This window comes from Adelges cooleyi, unplaced genomic scaffold (assembly GCF_023614345.1).
Source record: "Adelges cooleyi isolate 19-005CV unplaced genomic scaffold, UGA_ACOO_1.1 ACOO_flye_CR_arks_rails_tigmint_CR_PRNA_21, whole genome shotgun sequence".
In the NCBI taxonomy this organism is placed as follows: domain Eukaryota; kingdom Metazoa; phylum Arthropoda; class Insecta; order Hemiptera; family Adelgidae; genus Adelges; species Adelges cooleyi.
Genome location: NW_026095871.1, coordinates 2,587,984 through 2,614,535, shown reverse-complemented (window position 1 = coordinate 2,614,535; position 26,552 = coordinate 2,587,984). Strand labels below are relative to the sequence as shown.

The window sequence follows — 26,552 nt, the reverse complement described above, 5'->3', positions numbered from 1 at the left end:
GATACACGAAAGCTCTGGAATGAATTATTTAACGTTATGGAATTGCACACACATAAATAATAATAACAACAATAAAATAATAACTATAATAATATGCGTCGGTGTGGAGATTATACCGAACGCTTTTTGTGTGAATTCTCGCAACGCAATTAACCGTAATGGCACAATAAAAAAGTTTAATAATGCACGTCTAATAACAACAGCAAAAAAAACATAATAATTTAGTACGACTCTATTGCGTACACGATAACACGTATATTATTATTATTATTATTACTTTTGTAGCATGCCAAAGGCCGTGTGACGTTTGCGGACAGATGTATCGAAACAAACAACCAAAACGTGACACACGCTTTGTTATTAATGTAAGGGAGTGTGCGGCAATATTGTTTGAGTTAATTTTTAGAGCAATGATCAGAGAGGTATTGGAGAAAAATGAACTAAGAATCATTAGTGTATGTCAAGTAATACCAAGGGTTGGAGACCTGTTTATGCTTGGATAGCAAAAATGTTCATACATAGAGTAGTGTCATTTAAGTATTTGGCATAAATTATGTGAGAGAATGGTGGCGTCAGGCGTGTGTCGAGTAGGATAAAGTGAGGTTGACAATAGACAATAGAGATGTTGAGCCACAGAAAAGTGTCATATAGAGAAAAATGTTACAAAATTGTAATGAAGTCGGAAATTCTTAAATGAATGTTGGACCTTACTAAGAGGGATGACAGGAAAAATGGAAGAATCTGAAAAGATAATATCGCTATGGGCGTATAGTTGAATACACTAAATCAGATGGAAAGTTTGGGAGTTGCAAGAAGAACTGAGTGAAAATAAATTGAGATCATATGCTGTGAAAAGAAAGAGAAATAAAAAATCCAAACAGTTCAGAGGAGTTATAATAACGAAAGACCGAAGAAGTGGATGTATAGTTTAAATGCAAATGTGAAGGTGTGCGGAGGAGAGTAGTTGGACTTTTCAGATTTGCATTTTAACTTAAAGAATGCATCTCGTGTGAAACTTTTTGTAATTTAGACTATTGTTTGACGATAACACATTTAGCTCTAGACTGACACATGAATTAACTATTCACTATGAATACGTTATAAATATGTAAATATTATGGCTATAGAATTAACATTCTAATAGAAAATAAAAACAGGCGATTCACGCAAGAATTTTAACCATGTAAATAAAACAAACATTTATTTATTCAAATCTAATTAGCGTGGCATGGGTGCTGCGCGACATATCTTGATTTGTTTTATCTACAAGATAATATAATCCATTGCATTTGCTGAAACGCCATTTTCTGACTACGAACGACACAATTTACATAATAATGAGAGAGTATACCATGAAGCTTTTTAAGGGCATATAGCTTCGTTTATGCTAGCGCTGGGAAAACTGAAGTGTCTCATCAGGCACTTCAGCAAATGAGGGTTGACTCACAATCTTTATTAAGCAAACGATAATTAACACGATGATCGAACAAAGGCCGCATCCACCAAGTGTCATGTTGTCTGAAAAAACATGATTCACTATCCTAATTAATCCATATCAAACGCATACGCCGCCCTGAAGATAAATTAACCCAAATCAATGACGTAAATAGGATAGAAGCACTAGAAGCTATTGCTTTCCCCTCGGCATACTAAATTGCTAATTCCTTACGTAGATATTAATATTTATCAGAAAAATGTGCAATATAATGAAAGAAAAATATGACAATTATGGTCAAAATGCCAATTTCAAGTTTTCCAAAATCAAATCTCTAATCGAAAACAGTAGTTTTTATTTAATTATCGTTTGATTTAAAGATGAGGAGTTGTTGCGATGTTAGTATGTCGAGCCACGGTCATGAGTCATTTCCTGTAAACTTTGTTAATCTAAACTTACTAACTTTTGAAACTGGTCATATTATGATCGCGTATAAATAAATAGCGCTAATAATAATAGTATAAAATATATAAAACAACTTACATTATGTATTCTTATCGTTTTTGTTGTTGTTGATGCCAACGCTATGGAATCCGGAAGTCCAACGAACGGAAATCAGCGCCGGATCTCCGGAAATAGTTGTTTTCGTGCCACTTCCGGCGTCGTTTGGCCGTCAACGCGGCGGCAGATCGTTTCGCCCGACGGCCAGACGGCTGTGCCGGTTGTGACGGTGGCGGTGACGGCAGCGATGACAGCCTGTCGAATTCGATGACGGTGCCGGGCGGCGCTTGCTTGACCGGCAGAAGCTGCACGTAATCGCCTCGGGACGAGTGTACGACGCCGGACGCAGCCACCGCGAATGTCTGCAACCTCGCGGACGTCGGCATGCCCACCAACCGTGTGGCCAACAGTATGGGCACCAACACGGCGGCGGCCACGACGCCGCAGCCCAACACTAACATGACCACGATGAGAATCACGGTCCGCCGGTTACTGTCGCCGTACTCAGACGGACGGTAACCGGAACGCCGGCGACCGTCGCTCGTGCACGGTTCATCATCGCCACTGGACACTGAAGACCGGTCGTCCGTCTGTGGCAGTATAGTGTACTCGAGTTCGGCCGCCAAGTCTCCGGTACCATGTTGGGCCCGAACTGTCTTAAACATTACTACTGCCAAAATACAAATCAATAAAAACAATTAATTTTGAAAAAAATAACTGGAATTGTTTACAAATTTCAAAATTAAAAAAATTATTTGTACATAAACAAAAATATAGGCGCAAATAAATTAATTGTAGACGAATGGAGCTGATGTAAATGCAATTTTTACCTAGGAAAAACTAAAAATAATCGTCTTTCGTTTATAATTAATATAACTTATATTTTTGCATGATCCAACTCAAACACTTGTTTTTTAATTAATTAACGTTTACGTAAGAACTATAGAATAAAAAGTCAGCACAAGTGGAGTCGGAGTATTCGTAGGTCTTTAAGAATTATTAAATCTAAAGATAGTAAAAAAATTATTATTTAATATCAGTGCGATATAAAACTGTGCTAGATTGCATGAAACTTTACTGATACTATATCATATATGATCCCTTATTAAAACACAGCTGTGATTGGCCCGTACACGGTTTATAAACCAATAATATTTTGTAAATGTATTTAAGATCGTGTCAATCGATTTTTTAGTTTTTCTTCAATAAAATTAATATTTGACTAAGGTTTTTTTTTTTAACAGTATTTATAAGTATTTACTTGATCTATTTTCAGACCAAAAATCTAGCTTTGTTCCATCATGTTCCTCAGCAACAAAAGACTACTTCATTTTAGACTCGAAAAAAAATGTAAAAATTAAAAACGAATATCCTATGAAGGGCAAACAACTTGTGGCGAACGAGACAATTTTAGCTTTTATAATTGTTTAGTATGCATACTAACCGTTTATGCAATATCAAACAAAAGGTGTCTTAATGATACAATGAATTCAGGAACCAACTCTGAAATAACCTACTCGTTATTTATTTTTGATTTTTTTTTCATTACATTAAATGTTATAAACTCGTTTAAATGAGCTGTTTAGAACGACGATTGGTCGATTGGTCTATTGTGCACAGTCAACGCTAATCGTGTGTTCGATAAACCAGTGTCATCAATCATGCTGCTAGTCCTGAATTCATCGTATAAATCAACTTGATATACAAAACCTAAAAAAGTTTATACAGCGTTATAATATATATTATTATTATTACTACTATGCAAAACAACAGCTGTTATCAAACAAAGTGCTAACGCCAGTATTGCTGTAAATTAGCAGATAACAACCGTTTCCGGCAGGTACACACAGAAACCGCATAAAAGGACCGTAGTGAAAACGGCCTCCTCCAATTCGGAGTACAATTATAGTCGGTTTAAATAATACTCATCTTGATAACGTAAATAATTACAAACGGCTATTATATCCCTGATGATACCACGACAAACCGTCAAGGCTGGGTCTAATTTCGTAAATAACCCTTTGGAGAATACCTTGAAGATAACCGCTCTGTAATTAAAAAACGCACGCGGCCTATATTTGATTAAGTTTTAAATTATATTTCCAAATTTAATGGTACAGAAATATGGAATTCATTAAAAACAATCCCGCGAGCCGCTTTTATTTTCTTATAACACTGTCCTACATAACTCCCCAGACAATTTTATATATATTGTTAGTTCTACAGGTAAAAAAACAACGAGGGTACTGATTCACCTTTGCATAAAAAATTTACTCCGCTTGAAGTGTCCTCATAAATTACATAGTTTGCCGCAGTGCAAAAACGGTACTTTTTGCGTAGAATTTATAGATTTCAAAAAATTTACATTTAAAACTCATTTTTTTTCACTATACTTTCAAACAAAATATTTTATTTTAAAACTAAATTTTATTTTTACAATAAAAATTGTTTCATTTTGTTTGACCACTATTAAACTTCTTTTCCAACTTGGTTTCCTACTCGAAACGTAATTAATCTTTTGTTGTATAAATTTTTCACACAAATTTGAATTCAAATCTTATTTTGACCTAACACAAGGTGGTAACATCGTTAAAAATTTACCTACTTAATATTATTGCAAAAAAAGGGTAACATAGATAATCGTTTTACCCCTTTGGTTAATGGGGGGAAAATGATATATAATTTTTTTAATTTGATCTCCTAAAGTAACTTAAGTGTATGATTTCTGACTTATATATTTATTCAGTAGTACTAGATATCAACTATGGCCAAATAGGGTTAAAACAAATTATAATTTATTTTTAGACCAAAATTTATAAAAATAATATTAATTATAGTTCCCAGAGTTTAACCTAAGATCAACCACCAATCTGACGGGTTACAAATGAAAATCGCCATAACAATAGCCAACAATCAACAATGGCACAAAAAGCTATTAACTTGACAGCAAATGCCTACCACCAGAACAATGCGAGGAAATGTTTAGGTTTGACTTTTTCTAGTAAAGCCTTTTTATTAAAAGGATACTACAAGGTACTACAAGACCCATAATTGTGAACCAAACAAGTATATTTTTAGCAAACATAAACGAAAATTAACAGTATTTCGGTATTATAATTTTAATAATGCTACTCAAATGACTGTCTAAAACATGTTTGATATGTGTACTATATTGATGATCAACCTTATCGAGTCAAATACTATACCAAGTTCATTAATTAATAATACAGCGTTTGAAATAGTTTATTATGGAAAATAATACCATATATTCATATTAATATTAGCTATTTGATAAGAACAGTCACCCACTAAGTTCATAGTTGCCTTTTTTATAGTGTCAAATGTTTTTGATATCTAAATAACGTATGAAACATTTAATTGCTTTATACAGTTTTATTAACTTCGTTTATATTTGAGTACACTTATTATAATATATATTTGATAATATTGTATTATTTTAAACAAAGTTATTATTGTACCTCTGTAAAACGTTAATTCTGTTAGCTAATTAAAGTCAATTAATTTAAGACTACTAGTTTAAAATTATTTTACTCTGTTATTTAACCCGCCTGGTAGTTAAATGAATAACGTTTATTTCTCTCTAGTGCTGTAGTTTATTTTCTTCGAAAATTACATATTTTACTGAAATATATTTACACGAATAAGTTTAAATTATAAATTATTGTTGTTTGATAAAACTTAATTGGTAAAAACACATTTAAGAACTATTTCTGAAAATCAACAAAAAGTACTAAAAACAAAACGATAATTGCATGAGCAGCTTTTTTGTATTTTAAAAACTCAGTGAGCCAAATATTACTATAATACAAATGTTGTTATTTAATGTTTGTAACAATATTATTCCTTCAAGACGGGCCAAGCAAGATGACACTTATTATTATGTATACGTTAAGGTCATGTCAAAGTTCCTTCACTGAGAGAATTTTTCCTTATGGCAACTATTGTATTCATGTCCGTTATTTAATCTGCGGCATTTACTTAATATTCCATTTTTTTTATAGCCGATAGTGTAGTATATTTATTAATAATTTAAAACAACTAAAAGTATTATCATACTTTACTTGTGCGCTTCAATCGTTCAATAATATTCAACTGTCAGAATATGTTACATACAAATGAAAGTTTTATATCCTACGTTTATCGTATCATATTTGAATTGTATCTGATGTTTTATTTACAATATTTGCTAAAAGTATATGGAAGGAAATAAAAAAAAAATCGTTTGCTGCTGCAGAGCTTATATCCTTATAAGCACTACTCGACTCGCTCGTCGCAATGATATATTTTATCTTTCAGATACATATTAATGTATTTTGCACCGTACTACATATTATTTATTATTACTGTAACTTGCATATACAACGAAAATCGCATTGCATTCGATATTTATTCGTGCACTTGTTATTTAAATAAAGCAAGTATTGGAAAAATAACAGTGAACATACTATTTTTATACATGTTTCTAATTTCTTTAAGCTGCCTTTGTTAAAATTTTATATATTTTTTTCTGTGTGAAGTACACATTTCCGGTACCAAAATAATTTTAAAAATATCTAGTTAGTCACGAAACACGCGGGAGAATACATTACTGTATCTATTTTGCCTACTCAGCTCGCCGTATTAAAAACTACTTAAAGTGTGATATTATACTATGATTTATGCATAAATGATTATACTGGGAAATTAAAAAATTCCCTTGTACCTGCCAGATGGTAGATGTGACGGTTTTAATTAGCTTCGATAATAAGATGGAAATATTTCAATAATTATTAACGCAATAAACAGTAGAAGATAATCCGAAACAGATGAAAAAAGGAAATAATTATCTTATTCATTGTTATTACCGAGTAACTAATTATGATCAATACATTTATATCAATATATATTATATATATATATATATTTTATAATCTAGTTTCTAAGTTTATGAATCTAATTTATTTCTAATTAATCGAATCTATTTGTTTCTAATGTATCATATTAATGTATCTGTTATTATCTCTATCTTATTATCACTATATTTGAAAATGGACATTTGTCCGTAAATATTATAATAAATAAATAAATAAATACAAATATACAGTTCTTATTACAACAATAAAAACAGAAATAATAATAACACCACAAGTGTTGCTTAAGTTTTTTCTAGAATAATAATAACCGTTATAATTCAATTTATAAATATAAGTATTCAAATTTAACATGATTTTTGAAAGTTTTCAACGAGAGGAGAAGTCAGTAGAACTATTTTATAATATATTTTACTGCCAATTGATTAATAGCTTTAAAAACTCTAAAAAAACTGGAAGAGTCCCAAACCAAAAGAATTTTTAAAATATTGTTATAATTATAAAACTTTTATAAAAATACCAATGTTCTTTTTGGCTTGGATTTTATTTTAATGCCGACCGAACAACATCGATACAAAGTTTTTATTGAAAACTGTTTATAACTTTAACAATTACATTGTGTATAAGTGTGATAGGCGCATTTTCTGAGAAATTAAATTATGTATAGTTTAGCAATAGATTATAAATTATAGATAGCTAACTTAACTAGTTATACTTATTTCCAACTTATTGATTAAAAAAATCAATAACCATATTGTATTTTACAATACGAGCTCAGCTTATAGTTTTAATATTGTTTTACTTAAGTATACATCGTCAATTTTTATTAATACTTCGGAAAGCTTAATTTTTATCAAATTTTTAGATTTAATTGTTTTGTTTTTAAATTAGTTAACTTAACAAAAAAATTGTCTACAACTGGTCCATTAATAATTAAAATGGATATGGATTTGTCTTGAGAAAAATGTATTATAGAATTTTCTAATTTTGAAGCAGTATTTTTTTTTTTTTTTTATCAAATTCCTATTATCATGAAATCTACAGTTAAACCATAATATTCTCATAAAAACACTAAATAAATAAGTATCATAAATTCTATGAATAAAAGACACATTTTCGAGTACCTACTAGCATTCCGCTCCCCTTACACGAGAACAAAAAAAAAACACTTCCTTCCAAAATGAATACAATGGGCATTCGCCATTCAGACAAATATAAATTTGATAAAAGCCACGAAGTTGTTCCGGGAATTCGCGTTATTATAATTTTAAAAATCTTTTTACCAGTCACGAACGTACATATTTAAGACAAAATGCATTTATTGAGACAGCTTGGCAACTCTTATTGCGATGGAAATTTAAAAAATAAATGTTTTTTTTTAAGGTTGGCAAGGGGGTTTAAAATTTAAATTATAATCAACGATAGAGTGTACGTCCTATTGAGTGACAGCAGCTACTTAAAATTATATTATTTAAAACAAAATGAGTGCACTTACACGTTGGTGTTAACTGTAGAAATCCGTGAACAATTATTTTACCAAAATACAACTACTCTTCTAAGGTCGCATTTTCAAATCGACCACTGATTTACATATTTTATTTTTTTATTTTTTACATCCACAGTGTTGGCCCGTTAAAACATCGACGGGTCACCGATGACTCGGAGGAGTAATGGTCGCGCGACAACGGAGGCGTTTCGACGGACCGCAATTCGCATATGCCGCCGCCTCAACGTTGTACACGACCGACGATGCACGCGGATCGGACACGGCGCATGCGGCACGTTTACCTCCACCGCATGGTTACCTCAACCGCGTGACTACCTCCACAGCGCGCAACCGTTCAAGTCACAAAAGTCCCAACAACAACTCAAATTTTTCGTTTTCGACCGTTAAAAATCTGGCATTCTTCCGTTTTACTTGTAAGTAACCCGTGCAACGCCTTTTTTTTATTGGGGGGGGGGGCGAGTTCGACAACTCAAACCTTTACCTATTAAATGTATTTGTTGATTGGTTTTGGTTGGTAGGTGTGGAACACGCATGAGATGGAGTCACGGCATGACCATCCCGGGTGGTCACCCATCCGGGATCAAGCGACAACGAACACGGGGCTTCTTAATCTCAGTAAGGCAATACTAGTAATCTATGTCTCATAATACCATAGATTAAATACATAATAATATATTTAATCTATCATAATACTTTGATAAACAACTAATAAAAACGAAACAGTGCATTGAGCACAACTATTAAATTATTTGAATTTTAATAAAAATCAATAAATGATAAATTATTATGGCCTTTTTGTATTTTTATTAAGTGAACTCTCGATTTTTTTTTTTTTTTTTTTTTAAAATAAAGACAATATTTACAATCTGTGTACAATAAAACAATAGGTAAATGAGCTGAATATAGAAACTAGACAAGACGACGTGAAGGAAGGGAGCGTCCATTAACACTACTTCCAAATAGGAATTTAAATTTTCAGTTTAAGGGATTAGTACTTTTTTATACTTTTTTTTTAATTTTATGTTATGTTTTGAGTAGGTCACGTGGCCAGTTCCGTTTTAGTCGGCGAGGAGGATTGTCGGGAATTGTGAGAGAAGCTAGCTTAGATATAAGAGGATTAGAGTGGTTGAAAGTTTTCGTATGGAATTTTTTATAGTGGTAGGGAGCAAGGGTTGATAGCATTGGTATGTTGAGGTCATTGTGTAGGGTTCGGTTACTTACATACCAGGGAGCGTTTGTGATGAGACGTAGGCTTATTGATTGAAAAGATTGAAAGATGTTTAAATTAGAGATTTTAGTAGTTCCCCAGACTTGAATACCGTGGAACTACTAAAATCTCTAATTTAAACATCTTTTCAATCAATAAGCCTACACTATGCAGTATGCATTTTGACTGGTCGATAACTAGTTTCGGATAACTATTTTTGAAGTTATAAGAGTTTAAAAGTTAGGATGGGAGGGGAAGTGCGGTTGGGAAATGCGCGCAGATAAAAATAATACTACACTCCACTTCCCCTCCCATCATAACTTTTAAAATCTTATAACTTCAATAGTGGCGGCCCGTCATAAGAGACTTTGAAACTGAGTTTCCCTTTAATAATCTTTAACTACTAATAAATAAATATATATTAATAATAATAAATAATATGGACATTTTCCCGAACCACAAAGTGCCTATATCCCATATATTTTATTGTGTTTTTTATCCTTATTGTAGACCACGCAATCTATAAACAGATATTTTGATGGGTTTGTTATGAAATCATTACGGCGATAACCGGTTCCCTCTAAACCAGCAACAATCGACCGTTTGTTTCAATCACAACAGGTAGTTATCGACAGTGTTATCGGCGCGGCGGATTTGAAGGAGGGGAGATGAGCCGTGTATTTTAGACGGTATTAAAACAAGTCTGGGGCCTGGCAAAGGATCCAACTTATGTAGAGTGTTATTGATGAGTTTGCGGATAAAAAGATCGCAAAATTGAATTAGTATATAAGAAAATGTAAGACATAATAATATAAAAATAAAATTGTATGTTGACTTATTATGAATTTAATTCAATTATTAAATAAATCAAAAGTAATAAAGGTTTTTCTTGTTTGATGTTTTTATTTAAGTAGGTATTAATAGTTTAAATTTTCAGTTTCCCCCGAGTATTTTTCTTACGGGCCGCCACTGAACTTCAAATATAGTTATCTGAAACTGGTTATCGATCAGTCAAAATTTGTAATACATTATTCTCTATTTAATATGGTAATAAAATATATACGTTACCATTTGAGTTTTGCTATCAAAAAATCTAAGTTTTGAGGGTGGTAAAAACAAAAAAAATTGTGAAAAATTGAGATTACGTTGTATAAAAACAATATGAAAAAACAAATTCAATTATTAATTAAACCCAGTGATATATTGACTGGTTCATGATAAAAGAATCACCCTGTATATTCGAAATATTATAAAACCATTGGAATCGTTAGATATTTTTTTTCAGTTATTACCAGAGTGACGATTATCCAATAGTATTGATTATCACCACGGCAAGCTTTAAATAATAATAATAATAGCTTTATAATGAAAATTATTTTATTCGTCAAGACAGTGGCGTAGACTTGCGGTCGCAAGGGTCGCGCTTATACATGATATAGCTAACTATATAACTATATAACTGTTAGTTATATCATGGGCAGTTGTTCAAATCGATTTGTTCGATTAAAAATTAAAACGTTATGTTCTGTTCTGTGAATAAGTTGTTTTTATTTAGTTGACAGTTTTGAACTGATGAATTTTCAATTTTGTCAACCGTAGACAGTCAAATGATAGGTAACCATGGTTGTAGTCGACAACATTGATAACAATTGATAACGGACATGGGATTCTTTCATAGTTCATACTTCAAAGCAACTATTTGAGGCGCACAAGTGTCAAGTTTAATAAACATTTTCTTGTGTTTACCGTACAGGTACAATAACTGTTATTAATATTTGCAGTTTGTTTCAACGTTATTAACATTATTATTTCATGACGATTTCGATTGGATTTAGTGTATAATTATTTAGTCAGTACAGTCTAGTCGAACCGTTTTGGTTTGCTCGATTTGTAATTTAATCGTGACTCATTTATTACGTTTGTTTAGATGTCTTATTATTTATGCTTTGCCGTTAATTAAAATCATATTTAAATGTTAAAAGACATTAAAAATATAATGAGTTTGAAACGCCCGAATAATTTCCCCAGTATAACCGATGGTGTGTGTTTACAAAATCTATCCACTGGTGAAATCCACTTCTTGGAAGATGAGGTAATGTCTTATTAGATTACACATTTCTTAGCATTAGCATTTCTCGTACATAATATTATGTTTACCTACTGTACTTTACAGCATAGTTTATGTTCACAGTTTATAATTGGTCGCGCCCTCGGCTGTTCACTCGTTATCGGAGATATCAGTATATCAAGACAACACTGTATTATAAAAAAATCTTGTAACCACTACACCATTAAAGATAATGTGAGTGATTCGCTGAATAAGTATTGACCAATAATAGCCAGTATGGTCATAATTACTAGTTGTCAAAATTTAGTATATGATCATCATATCATTTGGTGTTCACGTCACAGCCTATTCGCTACATTATAATGTTTATAAACATCGATTTGACAATGACTAATTAGTTAATATTTATATTTAATGCTCCTTTAAATATCCTACATAATATTGACTTCCATAGACATTAGTGCATTTATGTTTATTCCAAACCATAACTAATGCAATCAATCCAAAATTACCCAGCAATTCTCTCTTTAACTTTACCGTGCTTTGAGTTCAGACCATTTTTGCAAATGATTATTTAATGCTAATATGTTTAAAATTCATTAAGGAAATATAATGTGGGAAGAACTGTTTGTACTAGGAAAAATTGCAAAGCAAAATATTTAGAAACTATCTAACGTAAACATTAAACAATATAATTTGCCTTCTATTTAAAAGTATTCCACTATATTGTAAATTATCATGCTATCATATTACACAATATTATGTATCAAACCCCATGGTAGTTTTGTATTACCTGAAATTTTGCAGGGAACTGGTAATGGGACGTATGTTAACTATACAAAAATTCCCGGCGAAAAAAAGAAAACAGGGACAGTAGTTTTAAACCACGGAGATATCATAGCCTTAGGAGCTGACATGGGTCATTATAAACATCTATTCAGATTTATCTCACAGGCGAATGCTGATAAAAAAATCAAGTAAGTTATCTTCTTACGAATAATGATGTAGACTATCTTTCACGTGTGGTGGAGACGTACAATATTTTTTTCACAGTGCTGTGGGTAATCCGATACTCTTAGTACACTATGTACATGAGTTCAAAACTATAACAGACCTTTTAACTTTGTAGACTAGATGCATGTGTAAACAAAAACAAAAACACCAACAATGACAATCAATTGCAGTGCAAGGTCAATGAAGAATATAAAAAAAAATTATTAAATCTTCATTCTGACGTTGAAACTGTAAGTTATATATGAATATGTTAGGTCTTTTCCTCTTTTACAACATGACTCATAAATACCGCTTGTGCAATCATCTACTGTTTTGTTATATCATGTTTTAGTTAAAATTCCAAAATATCATGTTGAAACATTCGGTTACTCAATTAAATGAATTTCAAGATTGCATTAAGAAAGCTCTCGATTTTACTGCCAAATTGCGTAAAAAAGTTCAAAATGTGAGTATTAATGGCTATTATAAAATAAAGTGTTTTATGTATGTATTTACCTAGTATAGTTATGATTGGCATCTCTATTCAAAAATTGTAACTGTACTTAAACAATCATATTCTCATTTTTGTATTGTTATTATTATTTTTTTTTTTTTACAGCAAAACCTGGAAATTGAAGAACTAAAAAAACACAATAGTAATAACAACATGATACACGAAGGTAAACGTTATTTTACTGTAAATTGATTTATAATAAAATGTTTTTTTTTTTTTTAAGATGGTAAACTTGCCCTACAAGAAACAGTAATTACCAAGTTCAAAGACCAAGCTTATACTATTTTAGAAAATGACTTTCAATGTCCAATTTGCAATGAACTAATGGTCAAGGTAAAAAAAAATGATTGATGTATATGTATTTTTTTAATGTGATTATATATTTGATGATATATTAGGCGTGCACGGTCAATTGCAGCCATTCGTTTTGTGAAAATTGTATCAACACGTGGTTAAAAAAAAGTAAAATCTGTCCAGTTTGTCGTACTTTGGTTAAAACCAAAACAGGTTGTCTTACCATGGACAATTTTATTAATAATTTCTGCGAGTTTCTCGGGAGCACCGCTAAAGAACAACGAGAAAAAGTTCAGAATGAAAGTAAGAAGTATTTAAATGGTTATTTTGACTATCATTATGGTCACAATAATAAAGTTTATAGCGCCGTAACAATATTTAAACAATTTTGAGCATGTCGTTTGAAAAACAATCGACTAGATCAGGTGTTTGACAGTGGATAGATTAGGTTCTGAAACTGTGATTCACACCATTAGCATAAAATTGTATACCTACAAATAAAATGCACAGTTTTTTTCATTTTGTATACACACAACAAAATGTAAAGTTTTGTGAAAACTGCATTTTAAAAAATCTAATTTTTAATGTTTTTGCTTAAATTTTTTCATTCAATACACGGCCATAAAACTGAGTATCTGGACATTTAGTAATTATTCGAGTAAAATGCTTATGTTTTAAAATCAAGTTTCGACTGAAATAATTTATTCTAAAAATGTGTAAGTACTGTTGATGTCTGTGAATTATATGTCTTTTCCATTTTTTTATAGGGCTAGCTGTGATGAACTCTATTCGAATAGTACAAGTAACCCACTCAGGAAGAGGCGGTGGAAGAGGTAGGGGCAGAGGCTCGAGAAGAGGACCACAGCAAATGAATCATATTTTGCAAAGGTTTCAGGACATTCAAGAAATCATTCCAATCGATATCGATTTGAGCAACTATAGAACGGTAGGACCGCCGAGACAAACGAATGAACCCATCGAAGTCGTTGACCTTACGCATAGTATGTCTCGATAAAATAAATGTAAATATGGCTTTTAAAAGTGTTTTGATTTCCAAAAAATTGTAAGATTTTCTTTTTTCATTAAATATAATAAAACAATAAAATGTTAAAACCAATTTATATATTGCTCTTTCAAAAAGAAATTTGCATTTACGCAAATTATTTAAATTTACAGTGTCTGTACATGACACAACTTATATTTCTCTGATTGAAATGTTTTTCATATAAAAAAAAAAATTAAAAAAAAGTGTATGGTTTAGATTAAACAATAATGAATTAAAGTAATATTTTATGTGTGTATATGGTTACTCTTTCTACTTAATTATTATTTAAATAAAACATGATTAACAAAATATTTTGTATTATTTAAATTATAATATTGTTAATGTTCGTCATAGTAAATTTTTAACTTGACAAACCCATAATAATCGAAATGGATATTACAAATAGATATATTGAATTTAATGTTGTGAAATACTAATTTGTCCATCCAATGAACCTGAATTTCTATAAAGTAGTGTAAAATCCCCAATTCCTTTTTTTCTCAATATTATATCATAATAAATTGACTTAATGACTTCGGTTTAACGTTGGTATACATAAGTAGAAAAAGCATTGACATTTATTTGCCAATAAAAAACTAATTTGTTAATCATGTTTACTTGGCTCTATTTTGTTGTAAATATATTATTTGTAATATATGTTATTTCTTATTTTTGGTAATTGTTCCATATGTTATCATTTATTTTTTTTATAATTGTTTAATCTATTAGAATTGAACAACATTATACGTCAAAAGAATTATAGACATAATATTATTATTACTCACATTACAACTCGGTATAATCAAAGCACAAATTATTGATCTTCAATCATTTTCTTGTTATAGTTTTACTGTTGACAATAGTTTTGTCTAATGTTATTTTTATCTTAATAGAAGTGTTGTATGTTTTTTGTAACCGAACTTGACTTTAAAAGAATGTTCAAGTAAACAATTCAAACCGATAAATATGGTAAATAGCACTGTGGAAGAATTAAAAATTAAATGAAACCAATGTTCAATGGCTATAAGTTTGTTAGGAAATGCGAATATTATCTTAAAACTTATGGAAAGCAACAATATCCAAACTAAGCAATTACTTGTATTTTCGAAGAATTTAAGTTCATTAAGCGCATCGCTGCAGTCAGAAAATAAAAGTTTACACTTGGATTTGAATGGGTTACAGATAAGATACTAATTAAATGCGACGTTTCAGTCAGAGTTTACAATAATTGAATTAAAAATGACAACTACAAAATTTATTAAATTTAAAAAAAATACTCAAAACTGCATTTAAATAAAAAAGACACTACGTCCAATAACTCAAAAGAATATAATGTTTGGTTTTTCGATAAAAACCAATCAACCTAATGTTATAATCAATTATTCCATAGTGATACTTAATAAATTAGTACAGTTGATTTTCCAAAATATTTTTTTCGAAATCAGTCTAAATTGAACAAAACTTCTCTTTCTTTAGTTAACGTGCCTGGTGTAATTTTTTAGTTCTTAAATTTTTTAAATAATTCGTTTGACGTGTTTCTTATGAACATTTTATACTCTATTGATGTATTTATAGTCTTCCAATGTTCAAGGCTTGACATTTTTGTCAGTTCTTCTTAGAACATTTCCAAACGCGCTTTTATTTTTTTAAATTCTTTGTTTATGGTTTAAATAATAATTAATAGCGCATTTGGTATAATTCCTTTGCGGAAAATTCGCTTTTCTTTTTTCTTTAACGTTGTCAAGTAATTATAATTTTGCGTATGTTCGTATGTATACTTTTATTTGTTTAGGACATTTAAGAACTAATGCCAGATTGCACGAAGAATTGATAAATTTAATTAAAATGTATTAAACCTTTATAGTTTATTGAACAATCATGCAACCCGCCAAAATTCAAATGTGTTTTAACTTTTATGGATTGAAATTTGAATTTGATAATTTTCGGATGTATCCATGTTTTTGTTTCTGTGTTGTTTGTCATCGATTTGAAGATGAACTCTGCAATGGGTTCAAAATATAGCACAGAAACTAAGACTTGGATACATCATACATCCGAAAATTATCAAAGTACCGAAACTGTCTACTAATGTGAAAAAATATGTAATTTATGTCACAGTCGCATTTCTACAATGATTACTAATTAAAACAGTGTAAAACTTCTAGATTTCTATTAAAGAAACTTTAGTAAATAAAACGCCGAAGATATGAAATGGAAGTGAAGTGCTAACTACAAATGACAATCATTCGTCAACAATTTCGTGGCAATAATTTTTATATCGAGAAGTTGTGTCCGACAGACGAGAACTACTTAACCTTCCAGATTTAACAATTAGTAATTTTTTTCAGCTTTGGAGTATAAAAAAAAATGATACGTATTTTGAAATTATAACATCAAGTAATAGCAATTATAATGTATATATTAAGTATATTACTAAAAATTAACATTATTTAAACATGTCGTTATGACCCAATAATCCTAATAATAATGATAGTAATACATAATACATGGACTAGAATAAATTCTTACACTCAGTAGTTAATAACAACAAAAACGATACATATTAATGGAATGTCACAAAATTATTTAAGTAAGTATAAACAAATTTTTTATTAATCAATAAGACGTAAAATTAATAACGTTTATTTTTCAGGTCGTCAGAATTAGGTATTTTTACAGGGCCATTTTTATCGGATAACCCATGCCTTTGGACAAAAACCCTATTCTTTTTTAACTCAGATAGCAAATGCCTATTATGGTCTTCGACAAAATCTAACTTTTCACACAGCCTAGCGTTTTCTTGTTGCAGCTTAACCATTTTGTCCAATATCATTTTCATCTCAGCCGAAGTTTCAAATACGTTTTTCTTTTGTAATTCTTTTGTTAATTCGGCGACCGTCGTTTTAAACTTGCATTTGGAAACATGCAAATCATCTTGAGTCGACTCTAAAGCTTTTTTCAAATCGGAAACCATTTTCATTTTTTGAGCTAAATGACTAGCCAATTGTTTTTTATCCTGGTCAAACATTTCTTTCTCGTTAGACATTGCGTTTTTTTGATATTCAAATGCAATTTTGAGATCTGCATTTTTTTGCTTTAACCCAACATTATCACTCTGTAACTTATTCAAATCCAACTGTAAACTTTTATTTTCTGACTGCAGCGATGCGTTTAATGAACTTAAATTCTCCGAAAATATAAGCAGTTCTTTGGTTCGGATTTCGTTGCTTTCCATAAGGGTTTTAAGATCAATATTTGCATTTTCTAACAAACTTATTGTCGATGAACATTGATTTAATTTAGTTTTTAACTCTTCGACAGTGCTATTTAACATTCTGACCTGCTGTAATTGTTTACTCGAAGATTCATTTAATGTCAAGTACAGTTGACTTTGCAAAACAATTTTTTCTAAATTACTCTCTAAATTAAACGCTTCATTTTCTTTAATTAACATTTCTAGTTTATTTTGTAACTCTTGTACTTCACGAAGTAATTTGCTTTCGGTTTCTTGTGAACATTTTGTATTCTGATCGTATTTAGTCTTCCAATGTTCCAATTCTTTTGAAATTTTTAATTTGTCTTCTTTTAACGTTTCTAAACAGGCTTTTGTTTCTTTCAGTTCTTTGTTTTTGGTTTCTAAAATACTCAAACAGTTAGCGTGTTCTTTGGCGTTGGCTTTTAGTCGGACAATTTCCTTTTCTTTTTCTTTAACGTTGCCCAGTAATTTTTTCTTCTCTGTATTCAAGTCTAGTATTTCTTTTTCTTTGAGAACATACCTCATGAAAGCTGCTTCTTTTTCATGTTTGGCTGTTTCGTACGTTTTAGTCAAGGACTGTATTTGCGACTGCAAATTGTTAACATCAGTCAAATATTTGTGTTCATTTATGGCCAACTGCCGTTTGTAGTATTCCAGTTCGTCCTTTTGCTGTCGTACTACATCCTGCAGTTCGGCCTCGTTTTCTTGTGTCCCACCAATACCATTGATTCCGTTGACAGTGCAGACATCATCTTGTCTATTGCTGTTGACGTCGTTGACATTTTTGGACTGTACAACTAAACCCGACGTTTCATTTGAAAATTGTTCGACATTCACGTCCATTTCTTGCGTTACAACGAATGGTTTTTTTCTTCTATATTGGGAAACATTTTCCCGTGCTCATCACGAACGTAAAAACGTATGCGAATAGCTGCATAAAATCAACGGGAGGAAAACACAAGACGATGTATAATATTTTTACTCTGTTATTAGAAACGTCCACTGTTTTTTTTGGGAGCTGTTATCACAGCGCGATAACAACTAGATCCATAACAACTAGACAGTGTTCCCGTATTGGGTTTGTCGGATTACCGTATGACCTCGTTGGCCACACTGTCCCTTAATGTGTTGCCCTGGTTGCCCGACATTCCGACACGACTATCCACCCTACAGTCAACTTCAGGTTCAGGCTTGTCGTTTAATTGTTTTTTTTCTGACGATTTACAAATCACACTTGACACTTACCAGATACGTTTCGCAGGCCGGAGAGGAAAATTCGGTAGTTCTCGGCTTGACGTACGACGCGTCCTTCTATTTTTAAATCTGGCCAACATCAAATAACAAAAAAATATATAATAATCACTACAGTAGAGTTTTGTTTTTTTTTTAACTCGAGTAATCAAACACATGTAAGTACCGATCAATTATATACATCCATGTCAGATTTGGGTTCAGTTTAGCCGTGCGGCGAACACTTTTGTTTTCTGCTAATACCGTCGTTTGTTGTTTCAGAATTTATATCCAATTGACATTGCCTAGTTTTGGGTTTTTCGAACGACAGAACATGTCTTCAATTTGTATGTACTACAGGAGGGGAACTTGCAGATTCGGCGACCGATGTTGGAATTCACACGATCTAGATTCTGGACGATCAGACAGGGAAAGCCAGCGTAAGTGTTTGCTTTTGACGGGTTTACATTCTTTTTGGCCGGCTAATAATCTTTCTAACGATACTCTGGGCGCCCAAGTTCTGAACCATCTAAGGTAGACAGCGTATTTTCAAAAATCTTAAATTGTCTTCTGAACCCAGCCGTAGTACTGATAAGCATACCTCTTTTGAAATTGGTAATTACGTGAACGACACTTCCAAGGCTGTTTCCGATTTCTTTAAATGAAAAAAACAAGCTGAAAAAGGTCATATTAATTAAATTAAATTTCAAAGATTACATTATTACAGATCTCATTAATAAAAATTAACTTGTAAATGTTCAATTTATAAAAATATAAAATTACTTGTTATAGTGTGTTTCGTATTAAAAAAAAAATGAATTTAATGAAAAACTAAACTTACTAGAGTTAAACATTTATGAAATATCTTGTATCTTGTATCTTTTATGCACTCGAACCAGGGAAAAAACAGATTAGTCGAGAGTAACGACCGCCGGATGTTTAGGCATACAGGAAAAATGTATTACGTTTTGAAATTAAAAATATGATTTTCTCAGAATAAAAGAAAATTGACATTGATCTTTTTTCCCCGCAGCCCTTCTTTTATTTATATGATATACAATATTTTTATTTATCAAAAAAATAAAAAATAGTTTCTATAAAGTTGTTATGTTTTATGGCACTTATAGTTACACTTGATCTAAAATTCTAAAATGTTAAAATAATATACATACTTTTTTTTTTTTAAATCTGAAATTTGCAACATGTAAAATAAATTTTAGTCTTTGTGAATGTAATTTAAATTTTTAGCTCACTTGACTATTAAAAGTAAAAATTCATGAATTTTCTTGATCCCAGTTAGGTATTGAGTCAAAATATTAGTTAAATTTAAAAATATTAAAATTAGTTTTAATATTTCTATTTTAGCCGACAGTTCAGGTGATGAAATAATAGTTCGTCCTCCTAGTTCCAATGATTCACCTACAAGTAGTATTCCTAGATCACGTATTGGTCGACCTAGTTCAAATGATTCACGTTCGACTAGTATTCAAAAGCAAATCAGGCGGCAATTTTTAGATGCGGCCAATAAGTAAGTTTTTATTTTAACAACGACTAATATTAGTTTGCGTACACGTTCAGCTAGTTCATAGTACAGTGTATGACTTTCCAGATTCCAAAGAAATCAAAACAATACCGAAGCTGTTCCAAAACCAAACATTTGGTCTTTGTCGAGTAAGAAATACCATATTATTATATATATATATGTATATTTAAATAAGTAATTGATTTTATTAGATAAAGAATCTGGTGAAACTAGAGAAGGTTCACCTGATAGTATGCTTGTAGAAGCTGTAAAAAAACTTAATGAAGCAGAAAATGAAGTGCGAACCCTCCGTCAACAATTGTGCGGTAATAACGATGGTGAAAGTTTTTCTTGGGTAGCACATCAGTTGGAACAAGCCGTAGACAGTGATCTACAATGCAACATCTGCTATGAAATGTTCATTAAGGTAATGGTCATCTAGAGTTCATAAAATTTGGTATCTGTCATAAGTTTTTAAGAGTTATCCACAGCCTGGAAATTTTTTATTTAAGTAACAAATGTAAATTTTCGAACAATGTTCAGTCGATAGTAGGATATAAGAGTAAAATGCTATCATTAATATTTTTTTTGCCTAGAATTAAAACATAAACTGTAGTTACATAAACTTTTGACTTATTTTATTTTAGATTGAAAAAAAATTATCGTTATATTATTATAATAATTCATTATTTTACTTAATTTCAGCCTACCGTATTAAATTGTTCGCATACATTTTGTCATGATTGTATAGACTCGTGGACGAGACGAGTCAATCATTGTCCCACGTGCCGCGTGTATGTCAAAAGCAAGTCACATTGTTTGACGCTAGATAGTTTCTTAGATAAAATTTCTGAACATTTACCAGATGAAGTCAAGCAGAGACGAGAGAATTTAAAAGTAGAAAGAAATAACTCTAGAGGTAAATTTTTTTAAATATTATTACAATACTTAACATGAAGTGAAGTATTTTCTAATCATCGTTATTACTGTTGTTGTCCCAGAAGTAAATAGAAATCGAAGGGCCAACAATAGACGTCGTAACAATCGAGGGCAATCCGTACGACGAACATTGGGTATGATATGGGGTGATCGTGGCAGAGAAGGTGCAGAGTGGAATTTTGCAGATACCTTATTTGATCCCATTCGGTTAGGCGACGTATTAGGAAGAAATAGAAACGAAAGAGAAGACCTCGAATGGGATGACAATTTGTCTGACAGCAGCATGGACAGGTACTATAATTTATATTATATTAATTGACAATATTATTATAACGCTAGTGTGTGCAGAAGGTAAAACACTTATGTTTTTTCATAACAAATTACATTTTTTTTTTAAATCAAGTACCTTAACCACATCAAATAAATTAAAAAAAAAAAATCAACATTATAACTAAAAGATAGATAGTAACACTATTATTTTTTCGTAATGCATGTTTTAAGGGGTTTTGTGTGTGTGTGTGTGAATATCGTCTAACAATTTTCTTTCGATAATTATTATTGTGTCCAATCGGTATATTTCAGTAGACCGCTCAGTTAATAAGCGTCGTACTTTATGTTTCTTGTCGGTGAATTTTTGAATAAAAAATATTATATTAATATTGTTGAGCTTATAAAGACAACTTACCGCTTACAATTTTTTTTTTTTTTACTTAAATTGATTTGGATGAAAATTGTTTGTATTCAGTGAAAAATCAGTGGTGTAGTCATAGGGCGTACACCTTGTAGACTATTTCGTTCATACCACTGGTGAATTCTCATATATTCTTAACGTTGATATATTTAGATAACTTAATTAAAAATAAATTGTATTTTTGTTGGCTATGATACAATAGAGTAATTGTTTACTGCATGATACTTTTTGCTGCTTTAATTTAAAAAATAATAACAAAACACAATTCTATAAAGGTATAAAAACATCATCATTTAATTCTATAAGTGTAAAAATGTTTAAACATTTTTTAATAGTGACAGTTTAAAGTTGTGCATGATTGGTATTATAAAAACATAATATAGTGTATAAATATTTTAAACGTAGGTAAAATAAAATAATTTTTTTTTTTAACTCCAATTTGTATTGCTACTAGTTGTATAGTTTAATTAAAAATGTGCCTATAATGTAGTAGTATAATTATAACTCATAACTACCTATGTATAATAGTGTTTTGATTATTGGGCTTCCAATACATTTTTGGGTAATCGCTTGTTTTTTGTAACCAACCCAATAAATCATTTTATCTGATAGTTTAAAAAAAATGTATGTCCTCTAAAATAAAATAAAAAAATATTTTTGTATTTATATGAATTAATATGTTTAACGTCAAACTTTTTTTATAATTGTCCAATATAATAAATGTATACAACATGCTTTTTTACCTATTTTTAATTTTATATGTATCTTATGTATATTATATATTTTTTTTGTGTATTAAACAAATGTGATATTATTATTATTACTTGTGTGAAGATTTGCTTAATTTGTATGTTACTAAAAAAGCGGTATTTTTCTTTAGTCATAAATAAAATATCTAGCTACTTCATATGATTTGTTGATATTATTTACTAGTAATTTCCAAAGTTAGCAAAATGACAATCGTAGCTCGGCAGCTGTAATATTACCCCAAAATAAAGGTTTAATGCAATTCTAAAAAATGTATTGCCAACTCTGGAGATTTGCTTCTATAAAATTGAATCTTCTAAATGCTGCTATTTTCTTCTTGTGCGCTTTTGATTTTTTTATATGCTTTCTCATCCGTAGTTAAGTACAACAACAATTTATGCATGAACTTATAAAGGTGTGTGTGTGTGTAATTTATCTTAAAACTGTACTCGAATCATATTTTGTTGTTTGTAGCGATTAAAATTTCGTTTAAAATTAAAAAAATATATATTTGTAGGTTTTAATTTAATTTTTAATGAGTTTGGGTGTACACTTGTAATTATTTCCGCTGCATGTCGAATTTAAAATAGGTAGTTGGATTATTTTTTTCATTGAATTGTGCCAGTCCTGTTTTAGTGGTATACTAATTTGAAAAAGACTTGACCAAATTATAACTTAACATGAATATTTATACTATGTACGTATAATCTAATCGGTTTGTGTTAATTATTAAAAATTGTATAAAATAAATTTATGTGTTGTGAGTTAAAGTACTTATTTATAGTCAATGTAAAACATTATTAAACAATATGATTTGTCGACACATTTATGCACCTAAATTAATGCCTTTATCGTTTTATTTTTATTTTTTTCCGGTCGTCAGTATTAACGAGTTTGGGTACCGTTTTTGCTCTTATTGTGACAATACAGGACATTCGTCTGCCAACTGCCCTTTAGCCCTAATGGAGGAGTCTGACGAATGGTATAACTAACCGCTTTAATTTATCATCCCGTTATCTGCTATTCTTAAAAAAAAAAAAAAAAATCAAATATACAATTTTTTTCTATTATTATTTGTTTGTTAATATATATTTTTCCTTTTTTCTTTTTTTTTTTTTTTTTTGGTATATAATTTTATATTTGTTATTTATTAATAATATATGTACATGTAGTAATTTGTGGGTGATTGTTCCCTTGATTATCGCTCTACTTAAAATAGTTTTTTGTGTTAAGATATCTATTTCGTAATAATAATTGTATATAATTTGTTTTTTTTTTATTTCACTCATCATTTTGGGTTGTAGTAATATTGATTAAATTTAATTTAAAAATTTTCCTAGGGTCAAAATATCAATATTATATTTTCGCCGTTTTATATAGTCTTAATATAATAATATTAATGTTTAACGACATAAGTGTCCAATGTTATTAGCTTATGCCGTTTGTCAGTGCTTGAGTTAGTAATGTAACAAACTTATTGTAAGGTTAATGTTAACATTTTTTTTTTCATGTAATACATTTATGATGATTTTCATTGAAAAGCTGTTATATTACTGCTAACACTGTACACTATATCTTTATTCAAAAAAACACTAAGTATTATTTTACGCATTTCACACTTATGTTAAGTATAAAAACTCACGTCTCACCTAGTACCAACGGTTATTCTGATAACACGTCTAAAAAAATTAATAATTATTTTAATAAAATGCATGTTTAATTACAATTATTATTATTATTATTATTATTATTAAGGAATACTGAATATACATTTATATTTCAATATAAATAATTTTATTAACTACTATTTATTACCCTCTAATAGTGTAGTGGTACACAGTCGGTGTTGTATACATTTTTTATTCTTTAACGAGTATAAATTTGTGAATCTAAAAACTTATATGGTCGCCCAATTTTAAACTTATACGAAATATTGTAAAGTATATTTAATTATTAAAATTAAAAAAGATAGACCTCAGAAAGAAATCATAATGTGTTATATTATATTGATTGATAACGTAATGTAATATGTAGCGCTTAAACTTGCATTATTTATTGTGACACAGCCACACTATTGGCTGTAGTTAATACACAGTTACGAGTAAAATTGTTTAGAAAGACGATTATTATGGTTCGAGCTGTTACTACTAAAATGTGATTAACTAATTGTAGACACTACTTGTTTGAAAACTTATTTTTTTTGTATTTTCATTAACATTGCCTTATGCACGCTTATAAAAATTTCTTCCACACAATAATTGCGTATACCTTTCTGATGACACCACTGATGAATTAAATACGATACACATTTATTATAATAATAAAAAAACGAATGAACCTATTCGTAAATACTTGTTTATTAAATAATATAATAGTCTTAACTCCTTTTTATTATCCACCTAACAGCTGTGAAATAAATTAATTCTTCATACATTACCGTTTTTTCTGTGCGTGTTTCAGATTCTATTTTCTCGGATAACACGACTATGGGATCAATCGAGTATTGCCGCGTGTGCAATAGAAATTATTATTTGACTATAGAATGTAACCACAAACGTTTTCTGTGATATCGGATATTTGAATCACAAAAACATAATAAATCTAATATTTAGTGAATGTTGAAAATATTTTTCTCGTAGAAGTTTTTTTTTTTTTTTTTGGAATATTTATAACTGTAATTTATACTATAAGAATAACTACATTGTTTTTGATAACAAAAAAAAAGCTATAACCGTAGCATTAATTTGTATAATATTGACGCGATCTAAAGATGATCATAAGAATAATTTTGTTCAAGAAAATATGTTTTCTCGTTTCCAAATTTGATTTTTTTTTCTTTTGCTACCACAAATTTACATTCCACTCGATAATAGAAAAAAAAGTTTTTCCTATTTATTTGTATATTATTTAAATTATTGTACATTTTTTTTTTTATTTAGTATCGCCATTTTTGTTATTATTGTTTAATTATTATTATAAAGCAAGGGGGGCTTAATTAAATAAATTAATTTGCTATTTAATATTATTTTATTTATTTTAATTCAAAACAGATACTTTCAATTCTTTGACTAATTTCTCCACATTTCCTATTCTTAGGAGAAATTTATTAAGTTAAAATATTTTTTTTTTTAGACAAGTTCAGTATAAAGATCAGACTTATAATCTGCCGTGTTAAATAGACATAATTTGGAGCACTTTTAGAAAAAAAATAATTGTTATTGATAGTTGTTCTTAGGTCACATTGTACTACTACTTGTGTATGTTACTAAAATAAAATAATTTTTTAATTATTCCTAGATCTAAATTTGAGTAGCTTGAACTTATTTAATACAAAGTAATCATTTTAATAAATATTGTTTTTATACTTAGAAAATGAATAAAATTAAGCTTAAAAATATGTTTTTTTAACTCTTTCTTCTTTGCAATCAATACCTGTACCATATATTTTATTGTGTATCATCAAATTTATCAAGTTTAAGTTAGATGTGGATTTATTATTATTCAGTTGTTTAGTTTTAAAGATGCACACACACACTCCATCTATGGAAAACTGCGGTTTAGATTATATTTTTTATGTTGTTAAATATTAAAAACTATGCAAGGAAAACCGAAACTGAACAGAAATATTTTTATGCAAAATAAAGATACCGACCAAAAAAAAAAATGAGATGACCATAAAACATCAAATAATTTTTTACCTGTCAAAAAAACCTAACCTAATAGTTAAAAGAG

At 29.8% G+C, this 26,552-nt stretch overlaps 4 protein-coding genes across 7 annotated transcripts in view; 2 read left to right on the top strand and 2 right to left on the bottom strand.

Moving 5' to 3' along the window:
* LOC126834405 (uncharacterized) overlaps positions 1-8,511 on the bottom strand; it is a 28,598-nt gene extending 20,087 nt beyond the window's left edge. The window contains exons 1-2 of the mRNA XM_050566297.1: positions 8,303-8,511; positions 1,979-2,606 (exon numbers count right to left, since the gene is read on the bottom strand). Coding sequence (XP_050422254.1) covers positions 2,020-2,601 — 582 coding nt within the window. The 5' untranslated portion in view covers positions 2,602-2,606; positions 8,303-8,511 and the 3' untranslated portion in view covers positions 1,979-2,019. The remainder of the gene's footprint in view (positions 1-1,978; positions 2,607-8,302) is intronic.
* A 2,686-nt stretch (positions 8,512-11,197) lies between these two features.
* On the top strand, positions 11,198-15,042 carry LOC126834391 (E3 ubiquitin-protein ligase CHFR-like). Its single transcript, XM_050566273.1, has 9 exons — positions 11,198-11,613; positions 11,713-11,823; positions 12,397-12,566; positions 12,719-12,833; positions 12,935-13,048; positions 13,202-13,262; positions 13,320-13,429; positions 13,495-13,693; positions 14,158-15,042. Exons 1-9 carry the CDS (start codon positions 11,494-11,496, stop codon positions 14,403-14,405), a joined length of 1,248 nt encoding a protein of 415 aa, XP_050422230.1. The 5' UTR covers positions 11,198-11,493; the 3' UTR covers positions 14,406-15,042.
* Positions 15,043-16,899: 1,857 nt separating this feature from the next.
* LOC126834390 (coiled-coil domain-containing protein 186) lies at positions 16,900-18,714 on the bottom strand. The gene has a single exon (XM_050566272.1). It carries the CDS (start codon positions 18,532-18,534, stop codon positions 17,068-17,070), a length of 1,467 nt encoding a protein of 488 aa, XP_050422229.1. The 5' UTR covers positions 18,535-18,714; the 3' UTR covers positions 16,900-17,067.
* Positions 18,715-18,849: 135 nt separating this feature from the next.
* On the top strand, positions 18,850-26,005 carry LOC126834393 (E3 ubiquitin-protein ligase CHFR-like). Of its 4 annotated transcripts, XM_050566279.1 has the most exons (9): positions 18,853-19,100; positions 19,204-19,361; positions 20,287-20,449; positions 20,531-20,592; positions 20,656-20,870; positions 21,149-21,362; positions 21,445-21,673; positions 23,704-23,802; positions 25,281-26,005. In XM_050566279.1, coding segments are annotated over exons 2-9 (1,089 nt in total). In that variant the 5' UTR covers positions 18,853-19,100; positions 19,204-19,255; the 3' UTR covers positions 25,282-26,005. The 4 variants fall into 4 exon arrangements, with proteins under 4 accessions (XP_050422235.1, XP_050422236.1, XP_050422234.1 ...); XM_050566278.1 differs by lacking the exon at positions 25,281-26,005 and having other exon boundaries at positions 18,850-19,100; positions 21,448-21,673; positions 23,704-23,864; XM_050566277.1 differs by lacking the exon at positions 25,281-26,005 and having other exon boundaries at positions 23,704-23,864.
* Positions 26,006-26,552: the final 547 nt, after the last annotated feature.